The 11465-nt window shown below is 49.1% G+C and overlaps 1 protein-coding gene across 1 annotated transcript; it reads right to left on the bottom strand.

Annotated features, from left to right (window-relative positions):
• Positions 1-425: 425 nt before the first annotated feature.
• On the bottom strand, positions 426-8915 carry LOC104531080 (NCK-interacting protein with SH3 domain-like; the record flags this gene model as incomplete). Its single annotated transcript, XM_010175862.2, is given in 5 exon segments — positions 426-945; positions 947-1040; positions 3372-3459; positions 7831-8032; positions 8809-8915. Coding segments are annotated over 5 exon segments (951 nt in total), but the record flags the coding sequence as incomplete, so codon positions are not given.
• Between the last annotated feature and the right edge of the window lie 2550 nt (positions 8916-11465).

Here is an 11465-nt window from a genome sequence, read left to right as displayed (position 1 = left end):
CCACCTGATGTGGTCAGTCACCTGGTTCAGTTCACTGCTGCCCATCTCATCATCCCCTCTCCAAATTGCAGTCTCATCTGAGATACCCACCCCTCCACCACAGCCTACCAGTACTTCCCAGCACCAAGGGCCCTCTCAGCTGGTTTCACCTCTCACCCCCCAGCTCCAAACTCAGGGTTATGCCCTACATCTGCAGCTCGTTTGGGAAATAAACTCACCTGTTTTCCACTTCCCTGCTGCCAGTACTCACACCTGGTTTAAACCCCTGGTTCCTTTGGCTAGACACGTACCCCATCTAGCACCTCTGCCTTCTCCTTTGGGACCTCACTGCACTTTCTCATCCCAAACATTATGAGAGCTCCTTGAGTCCGTTGTGCTGTCTGCCCAATGCTAGTAGGCCCCCAGCTCAGCCCCATGGGTGTTACCTTACTCTCCACCACAGAGATGAGAATCTGCTCCATGATGCTGCTGGTTGCTGGGATGGAGGTCTGGATGTGGCCGATGACCACACCGATGGCCACACGGGACAGCTCGTAGCTGAGGTGGGTGTTCCTGCGCACCAGCTCGATCAGTTCGGCACCTATCGTCTTGGGCACGGATGCTGCCAGACCACCGGGTTCTGCTGGCACTGGCTCCACCGCAGCCACCTTCTTATCCTCCAGGCAGAGGGAGCTGAAGGCATCCAGGCTTGCAGGGGGAGCTGGGGCAGCTTTCTTCACCTGAGAAGTCTTCTCCCCATCCACAGCGTGGGACCTCTGGGCCCCCCCTTCAGCAGGCGGTGCTGGGGCAGCCCTCTTGGCCTGGGGAGATTTGCTGGCCCCATCCTTTGAGGAAGTCCCATAGCGGGTCACAGAGCCAGCATCCAAATTCCGTGTTATGGTGGTGTGGACGCTCCGGCTCGGGACAGGGGGGGGGGAGTTGGCGGGGCTGGAGGTGGCGGTGGGTCTCTGATGCAGAAGAAGCGGTGTACAGAGTATCCAGGGATGTTGTGCTTATAGAGGAGGCACTAGAAGCTGACCCAGGGATAATTTCAACAGCATCTGAAAGGGAACAATTAAAAATGCCTTAGCAACAGCATCAAAGGAAAAAAAAAGAAAAAAACCAAATTGCTACAGCACAGTCCATTAAAAGGCTCATTGTGCATGGACCAGAGCAGTTTAACTCTTCTTCCTGCCTCACTTATCTCAAAGCAAAATTGTACCAGTTCTCTCTGGAGCATTCCCGCACAATCACCTCTTTAGAAAGAGGAAAACTACTCTATTGAGATGAATACCCTTCAAAGGGCTTAGTGTTCTACGCAGGGGAAGGGAGGGAGGGACAGGAGTAAGGGACAGAAAAGTCTTTTCCACCCGGCTTAGCGAGGGCCTGTTTCTGCATTGCAGATCTAAGCCCTCACTTGTGAATGATCATGCCCAAGAACTGCAAGACACTGAAGGCTTCACACACCAGCCCACACCTCCCTCGTGCATGAACCTTGTCAACTCACACCATGGTTGGCAGCAGTGGCGAAGGAAACATTTGGCTGACAGCACCTCTAGTCTCTCCCTTTCAGCACTCTCCGATATTTGGTCACGAGCCCCGCAGCCCACTTTCACAAGCCTCCACATTATCTGCTCTACTGTATTTCTCCCCCTGCCTCTACTTTTGACTAGCTTTAGGAGTGGTCTATGTCCCATCTTCCAAGGGAAAAAATCCACTACATAGAATCATAGAATGATTTGGATTGGAAGGGACCTTAAAGCTCATCCAGTTCCAGCCCCCCTGCCATCAGCAGGGACACCTTCCACTAGACCAGGTTGCTCAAAGCCTCATCCAGCCTGGCCTTAAACACTTCCAGGGAGGGGGCATCCACAACTTCCTTGGGCAACCTAGCAAAGCAAAGAGATGTTGAGATTTTTCTCTCCTTTCACCTGGTCTAACATATATTTTTGGTAAGCCTTATCCATTTGTTTCTAGGGGTCAGAAAAGTAATTGAGTCCTTCCCTGACTATGAAAACAGTTACTTGGTCAAACACTGGGCTGCCTTCATCTAGATCTTCATGAGATCAGCTGATGTTGGTGCTGGAAGGGAAGAAGCACCACAGGGGAGCCCAGCAATCAGGGAAGGCAGTTTCCCCCACACCAAAGGAAGGACCAGTGGGACAGACAGGCGAAACACAACTCCAACCCTTCCTGCCCCGTTGGTCGTGAGAGCCCTCCACTACTCCATCCACCACTGCACCCCAAGCAAGCACAAGATAGGCAGAAGAACAGGACCTGGCCCTCCCACAGGGGTTCAGCATCCCTCTTTTTTCCTCCTCCTCCTCCTCACAGAGGAACATTCATGAATCATAGCTCCCACCATGCTTCAGTAAATCAAGACAACGAGTGAAGGAAACTGACCTGTGTGAATTCCCGCTACTAGGGTGAAAAATGGCTCAATACCATTAAGTACCATGAAGTAAGCTGGTGCCAGCCCCAAATTTCAATTAACTACCTGCAAGTCAACAGCTCTGTCCTGCTCCTGACAAGTCGACATGAGATGGGCTGTGTCACTAACAGCGTGACCGTCACATCACAGGAGAGCATTTGGACAAGCTGGCAGCAACTCAGCAGGGCGACCACTGCCCCTGCCAGCCCAACTACACTGAAGATGGAGAAGCTCCTGCCCCAGCCCTGTGGTTCTGCTCTGCTCTGAAGTGCTCATGACCAACAGATCCCCTGCCTGTGGGCAGCATATACACGGCTGCACTCTGGTAGTGCTCCTTACAGACACTGATTTTATGGAAACCCCATCCAAGCACTGTACAAAGAAAGTGCCAGGCAGACTGGGAGCCAAAAGCAGACTGGGACTTGTCCTAAAAGCGCTTCTAGTGAGCTGCCCCTGGTGAACTACCGCAGTGCCAGGGAAAACTCCCTCTGCCTTGCTGGGAGATGGCCACGGTATCTCTGGGAATAAAACACCCACAAGGATCTTAAATCAGCAAGGTTGCATGCTGGCCAGATGAGCCACGTGAGCAGCTAGACAGTTTGCTCCTTGGAGAGCACCAGCACCAGAGGAGTGGGAGAATGCTGTACCTGGCAGCAACCCACTGGCACCAGGCTGCCCAGGCCCTCCTGGGTCAGAGAAGGCTTGAAGGAGCACTGGCCACCAGCTCATGATCATTAGCATTAAAACCTAAAGGAATTTAGGATATATATATATTTAATCCTCTTCTATAGGAATTTAGGAGAGATATATATATCTTTGCAAGGATATAAAACCTACAGGAATTTAGGATATATATACAGATGCTCTTCTAAGCACAAAGCAGAAGCATCCGGGCACCATGACTGTTATAACGCCCAGTGTCCCTTTCATGCCCCAGATCTGGAAAGCAGTTCATCCTTACTTTTAACAGGAGCAGCAATCTGCGCGTTCTTGCGTTTCTCTGGAGGTGGGGGGGTGACAGGAGCCGCACGCCGGGGCTGTGGTGGGATCTATAAGGAAAGATTTCAGAGCAATCAAAGGAGGTTGATAATAAAGACATTCTCTGTTATGAAACCTTCTTTCTCGCGTGCATGTATAGATTTGTCCTTACATCTCTCTCATCATTTGGGGAAGTTTTCTCAGGAGGATGGATATTAATAGGCAGCTTCCTAGAAGAACAAAGCAGGACTCAAGCCTGCTTCATCCCCTCCCTGTGACAGGCAAAGCAGCCCTTGTTTAATTGCTGTGTTCAGCAGCACACAGCACATATGTTGTGTAGACCTGTCAAGCATTTACTCCTCCTTTATTCCAAACGCAATCCCACACACACACTGTGACTCCACATTACTCTCAAGAGCTCCACAGAGGCTGCAAACAGAGTGCATATTTAAACACTCTTCTGGAGAGATCCATTACATCAGCTACAAATACCCTTGCAGAAAGACAAAGCCAAGGACTGGAGACATGTAAATGCCTTTTCCATGCTTCCAGAGCTATTTCTGCTCATGCAGGGAGAATATAGAGCTAGACCCTCTGTGCAATTCTATGCTACCTATAGCAAGCCCCACTGGGAAGAGGTTTTGCCAGGTAGCTGCATTAACTCTCCACATCTGGGGTTTCTCCTGTAAGACTCCTCTGCTGGGAACACTGAGCCTGCAGTGTATGAGCCCCAGATTCCTACACTCATCTTTTCCTGTTGGATCCAAACTCATCATCACCAACATCATTTTCACCCAGAATTACTCCAGTGAGGTATAACCTCAGGGTTAACCTCTGATCAGTAGGATGCTGCTGAACACAGCGGCCAAGCTAGCTGGGAGCACATTGCATCAATACTCTAATCCTCACATCCCAGTGGCTCAGGGCCAGAGAGTCGGTTCAGGGTCTCTTAGGACTTCTGCAATTCAGACCCTACTGCCTGAAACATGCCTCTGTTTTTACAGCATATTGCAATCGCTGCCTGCAGCAAAACCACCTTGGGCAGCATGGCAAGGGAAAGGAGGTGATGGCCTGAATGTCTCAGGTAGCCCAGTTTGAAGCCAGCTGGAATCTACCTACCCTAGCGACATCCAGACTATCACACAGTGACAATTTCCCACGTTTCTTTAGCCCTGGAAGAGAAGTTTTTCTGTGACCTGTCAGTGCTGAATAGCCCTACAATGCTGCACAGGGCACAGAACAATGCCAGGCCCTGCAATAAAAATCTGAGGCAGGTCCCTGAAAGGTCTCTATCTTCAATAACTCACAACAAGGAGAATGCAAAATGTTATTTCTTTTCCCCCAGATCCAGAAGGGTAGAAACCTCCTCTGAAACGGTAGCAAAGATATTCCTGGAAATAAGACACCTTCAGGAGCAACCTCAAATGTCCAGGACTCGATGCCAAAAGCTGACAATATAGTGCTCACAGCCCGTGTCTGGAGCTCACCAGACATGTGAAGACACAGCAGTTTGCATACCTTACAGACTTTTAGAAAGGGATCTCTCAGTCCCTTTCTCCCACCCAGCACCTAATACATCCAACCTTTTACTAAGTCACATAAGTTCCTTCTTTACAAGTGTCTTTAGCTGGTGGATTAGTAGGAGATGCTGCTGCAGACTCCCAGCCTGAGCTCTTCTGCTCTTGTCAATCCATCCCACGTTGTCCTCTGGGTAAAATGCTATACAAGACTTGCATACAGCTTCAAAAATGACCCGTGTCAGTCCAAAAAGAGATTGCACAGCTGAGAGAGGCCAAACAGATCAGGAAGGGTCTCTGCATCGCGTGGCTGGAAGGCTGGTCCCAAATCTGGAAAGCTCAGCTGTGCCAAAAGCAGAGCCCTCTCTGCAGAGCAGCACAGCTAACGGCACGAGTCAGAGCTGCTTGGCACGATTACCAAAGCAGCAGGATTTAGCAAACAGGCAGGCTCAGAGCTTAGAGCAGCAGCGTGACATTATTTAGAGACAGCTAGGGCTGGGTCATTTTGGAGTATTTCCATGGCTTCATTTGCCCTCCCAAATTTACTATGCAAGTTTAACACAACTATTACAGACTAGTGCTTAAATTAATAGATGAACAGCTAATGTTAGCTCAGAGCCCCGCCAGCCCCATTTAGACGCGAAGCATCAGATGAATTTCCTGGTGCCTGCCTGAGCTGTGAGCTGCCGCAGGGTCAGGAGCTGCGAGGGGTAACGAATGGCTATCCCATCCCTTCACCTTGTGTCCCAGCTGCTGCCTGGGGCCAAGTAGACGATGTACAACATCAAAACCCCCAAGGGAAAGGGAGGAAAGTGGAGAAAACATCCTCTGTCCAGCTGCTGTGGGGAAGGTGACCATGCAGGAGTCCTTGCAGCTCAGATCCCTCCTGTCCAGAGGGAGAAGAGGAGGGACTTTCCTGAGGGTCTTGAGAGAAGCACCTATATGTGTTGAAAGCCTCCCTTTCCCCAGGTTGTTGCAAGTGGGCTGTGAGCATCCTGAAATCTGCAGATTTTACAGTGTGCTTCCTCTCCTTTCCCATTTTGCAAGGACTGCTAGCAGGGGCTTTGGTCCCTGCTTGAGACAAGAGCTGACTCATTCACCACACCCCCATCCCCTTCCCAGCTGGGCAGGCAGAGACCACCACCACTCCCTCAACTCTAATCCTGGCAATCATGCTAGTAGAGTAGGAATCTTTAAACAAACAAACAAAAGCAAAACAAAAACCCACACCAACAATCCCACACCCACCACCTCCTCTAGGCAAACTCTGCCAAGCCAGACACACTGGTCTGCAGCAAAGGCTTCTGGAGACGAGCATCACAAACCCACTGAGCATTCACAAATGCAGCAAAGTGCCTAAAATACTCTGAAAGCCCAACCTCCTCACTTGGCAGCTGGTATGTAACTGCCCCAGCTTCCCACCTCATGCTAACTACAGAGGAACTGAAGAGACCTCAGACTACTTCAGCCAGTTCAGCCTCAGGAGCAAAGCCACCAAGAGGAAATTTGCACTTCAAATGTTACTTTTCAGTTTTCAGATGCAAACATTGAAGGCACCTGAAAATCCCAAGCAGGTGCTTGCATCCCAAGACCTCTGCTTCTCCAGAGTTAGTGAGAAAGTTTAGATTTCAGTAGATCATCTCTTAGGCAGCTGCATAACCAGTGGAAGAAAGCAATGCTGCTTCCTCCATTTCGTATTTTCAAAGCACACAGGAAATCCCTCAACTGAGCTGTTAAAATCTCAAGGAACCCTTCAGCACAGTGCAAAGCTGGAAGCCCTTTGACTGTATCCTCAATGCCACCCAGATGGAAACTGTTCTCTGTCAGCATTGGAATGTCTTCCCTGTTTTTGACAAATAACCAAACCCCACACCTGATAAAGATGGGGATCGTCACGGAGAACGGGCCGTAAGGTGCTCCATCCTCTCAGCCTGTAATGCACAGGCTTGGGAATTGAGCTGGTTTGACTGCCCAGAAATGAAAACGAATACCAAGGAGAAAAATGGTGTTTGTAAGGATTGTCATGTTCTGCATGAGCCAGAGCTACCTTTCATCTCTGCAGACTCGCAGTTCTTCAAGTGTAAAACAAGCCTCATCTGCTAGGAGTGACAGTGTATCAGTACCTTATAAACACTGCCTCCAAACACTGATCCCAGATGGATGAAGAAAAACTACAGCGCACGTGTTCAGCTGCAGGAGAAAAAAAATCTCTGTGCTCATCCTTGCTTGGCGCCTTTAGCCCTCCCATCCAGCCATACCTACACAAGGAAATCAGCCACATCTTTCATCCCCAACAACTGCTGCATCTGTCCTCAGCTACTTTGAAGCCTCGCTGGTGCTGCACAGTAACCTTGGAACTGTGTGCCGCTGAGATAAAAACATCTGCTCTAAATCATATTCCTGCAATTTACCTTTAATAAATCATGACAAGCAACATTTAGACAAAGGAGGATCTTTGGGGTTTTTTATATTTTGAGTAGTAAAATAGGCAGCCACAACAGATAAAATGCTTGAGGACCAAAGATCTCATACAGGCTTAACAAGAAGGAAACAAAGCAGTGCCGAGTACTCAGAGGGAGTTCTGCTGCTCACATCAAAACTGTTTTTCAAAGTATTCTCTGGGGAGCTTGTAACTCTTTCAGAAAGTTGTCAAGAGACAGTCACACAATATAGAATGGATCTCGTGTGTCACCATAAAACCATGGACCCTCAAGGATCCCCAAAAGCATCACAAGTGTAAATGGCAGAGGGACTGTTCCAGACTTCTTGGAGACAGCTCTGATGTACACTGCAGCAATCCTAAGTAAGCGGCACAAACACCAAACACTTGATTTGTGACTTCAGCTGCAAAAGCCTGTTATTAAACAGGACAAGTGATGTCATACCACCAAAGAAGGAACTCAGAAAGTGTCCAGCTGCTGTTACCTGATAGAGACCTTCATCCTCCTCCTCGAACTCAGTGTTTGGAAGACTGTGATGGCGCTCGTATCCTGTCCGGCACACCCCGTTGGGCTGTCGGGCCACGTCCAGATGGTGATCGCTGGAGGACTGTGTCATAACCATCCCCTGAGGGGTGGGGGAGTGACCTTTGCGGGACACTGTCTCCTTCCGGTGATGGATCAGCTTTCTGAAATGGAATGATGACATCAGGAACAGCTCGGCTAAAGGAAGGAAGCGACCGTGCTACAACATTTAAATGATATATTTAAAAGATTTATTGCATTTGGGCTATATATACCAGAATGGGTTACATTACCCTGAACACCAACTCCAGTTTCATTAACAACTAAGGAAGCACTTCTGGGGGAGGAAGGAAGAGGCTTTGCAGAAGCCCATGATTTATTCATCAGTTCGCTGGAGAAAAATGCCTCTTCCTCAGGGGGAGAGTCACATATTGCATTGCGAGCTTCAGAAATTGCCTGCACTTTAGAATCACCGTTCAACTGAGATTAAACCAGAGTGCCTCAGTGCAGAGCGTGAGGTGTCAGAGAAAAAAAGGAAAATTTAGCCTCACAAGCAATTATTTGAGAACATATGAAGGACCTTGTGCCACATGCCAACAACCTCTACAATTCCTGGCTGGCAGAGAGGAGAAAATTCATCTGGAAAGGTTTTGGATTTCTCCTCTAAGCCCAAGATACAGCTGAGAGTTTTCCCTTCTCTATATGCACAGGGATAGAGGGGGACAGACTGAAGCAGCACTTTGCTGGACATGGTTGACAGAAGCTGCAGCAGTGGCTACCAGCTCAAACACTGGGAAGCTCTCTGAGTGCATTAGCACTTTGCAACACAGGGACTCAAATCAACTATGTCCAACTTGATCCCCAAGGACAGAAAAGACACAAGCATCACACACTGACCATCCTCCATCCACCAGCAACCCCAGACACCCATCATACTTACTGGAGGACATCTCTCTGCTCTAGGTTGTACTTTCCCCCATTCTTCATGGCCGCATTGTGCACAGCCTCAATGGCACGGTCAATAGACTGAAGAACCACATCTTGCTCCAGCACCTACAAAACACAACATCCCACATGTTACTGTGCTGCTTCAGCTGCAGTTGTTTTGCACCAGAGCTTAGGGCAGGAGGGACAGCAGTATGGGAAACCCACAGAGCAGGCACTGCACGAGCCAAACTGCCAACAAACGGCTCCCAGAGCCAGAACCTCATCTCAGCACCATCTCACCTTTCCCTCCTTCCTTCAAAGCAAACATATTTGAAGCCTTGCTTCAAACTGAGTCTGTCATTTCAAGGTTTACAGTTGGAAAACAAAGTCACTGTTACAAGCACTGAAATCCAGTGATCACTACAAGACCCAGGACAGAGCTCCAGGTCCATGCAGCAGCCTGGAATATTCAGCCTGCTGTGGGGAGCTTTCATGATTCCACTGCAAAGCTCAGCTTCTCCCAAGGTCAATTATTTCTGCTCCTGCTGACCTGCTATGGAGCAAACACACAGCTCTGAATGTTACAGACCTAGTAGAAATCTGGTGGCCCTCAAAGTCCATTTGTTCTAGGTTTCCATTTTTGCTTGCCTTTTTCTTGATGGTTTTTATACTTGTTTTCTAACTTGAAGCAGCTTTTTCAAATCTCCACCCAAACTGTCATAGCAACATTTATTCCTCCTGCCAGCCAGTTTAGCACTTGTTACTGCAGCTGAAATAAACACCAGCCTTTGAACAAGAAATACCAAGGACGTCATTCCTGGGCTCACACAGGAGGCTGGGAGAGCTGCGGTGAAGGAGCAGGGGAGGGAAAAACAGGTTTCCAGGCTTGTGACATTCTTCAAGGCTTTGTTTACCAGCAGTTGACATGCCTTCAGAAAAGACCTTTACAGGACTAAAGCTGAAGACAAAGTACATGCTACTGAGTCTTCCCCAGGATCTAGCAGACCCTTGGGTCTCCATAGGTGCTGCTGGTGCCTGCTCCATCCATCCAGTACCACCACCAGCAGCCTCAGCCCCTGCACGCCGGGGAGGAGAGAAGCGCTTGGACTCCAGCGCTCACTGCAGCTGTTTGAAGGCTAAAACCCCCTTCATCTTCGCTTCCTTTGCCCCCTCCCTGCATCAGAGCAACCATTTATCCAGCCAAGGAGCGGCTGGAATCTTATCAAGGATGCACCTTAATTGGCCTTTGGGGGCTGCAGAGCAGCAGAAGGCAAGCCCTCCCCGCCGGGGCCGAAAGTGCCTGCCTCCATAGCACCGGCATGCAGTTTTCTGATAACATGCTATGTATTATTTATATCCTGATTAATTACTAAACCAAATGTGAATTAACAGCAACTGCAGACTGGGGCAGTGGGGGATGGGTGAACCTCCAAACAAGGTGGGCATGAGAGGTCCCCTCTGCAATACTCAGCTTTGAAAAAGAAAAAAATTAGGATTTTTTTGTTGGTGGTTTGTTTTCCCCAAGAAAGAGAGCTAAGGAAGAAAGCAACTGGGGAAAACTTTAAAAATAAAATCATGTATGTCAAAATACATCTACCAAATTCATTAAAGTATCAGATCAAGGACAAAACCAACACTCAGAACCCAACTTTAGGATGAAGCCTCCAAGCAGCCCCATATGGACTAGGGAGCATTTCACCACCTCTAACTACAGATCTAAGCAAGGAAATGGAGCAGAGCTCATTTGAACATCTTTAAAGGAGCACTGGAAGGAAAGGCAAGTTATTTCAGAGAATGGATCTCATTTTCTGAGAAGATAAGAGAAAATTACAGCAAGCTGTGTGCTTTCTGTGGGAAAGGGGAGCAGGGCAGGAGCCTCTGGCGCTGCTGTCTCCAGTGGAGTGCCTGTGCTGCTCCAAGCACCAGAGACCCCTGCCCTCCACACAGCCCACTCACCCTCGTGCCACTCCCACCCCAAAATTCAACACAGCTCCTGCTACAGCCTCCACACGCCTGCCCTGGCGTGCTCCCCAATCCCCAGCTTGTAGTCCCTCCACATCATCCACCACCCCCTCCAAAGCCACCCTCTCCATGAGATGCACCCCTTTGTGCTGCCTCCTCTCACCCTCTCCAGCCTGCCAGGCTTTCACCCACATGGGTTTCCACCTTTTCCAGTCTGATCTTCCCAGGGAAGATCACAGTAGAGTGCTGAATCCTACTGAACAGCTCAGTGTCACTGTCCTCTCCATGAGAGCTGCCAACATGGTCCGCAGGAAGGCTCAGGCTGGAGCTGCTGCTCACTGTGCGATGCCATTTGTTATGGGAAGGGCGCTTCTTCTGATAAAACAGCATTTTCACACTCAGGCAGCAGCAGTGTGACAACCAGCTTTTAGCTGCTGTGCTCTTCTCTTTGTTTCTGCTCCCCAACCCTCTATTAACAGGGCCCTGTCAAAAGGAGTGGAATAAAAAAGCAGCATTAACTTGCCACTCGCACTTGATGCTGCTGGTAAATCATCTCCTTTACCCTTGCTCAGCTGAGCTGGCCAGGGTCTTCAGCACAGGGGACACCCCGCATTCAGGGTTTGTAGGACACTCAGCATTGGGGATCCCCTGCACTATAGTCATAAACTTGAAAAAGTAGAAATCAGAATCCTTGATAAATCAGGTGAT

This window comes from Antrostomus carolinensis, unplaced genomic scaffold (assembly GCF_000700745.2).
Source record: "Antrostomus carolinensis isolate BGI_N321 unplaced genomic scaffold, ASM70074v2 scaffold18599, whole genome shotgun sequence".
NCBI lineage: Eukaryota > Metazoa > Chordata > Aves > Caprimulgiformes > Caprimulgidae > Antrostomus > Antrostomus carolinensis.
This window is presented reverse-complemented; position numbering and strand designations above follow the sequence as displayed.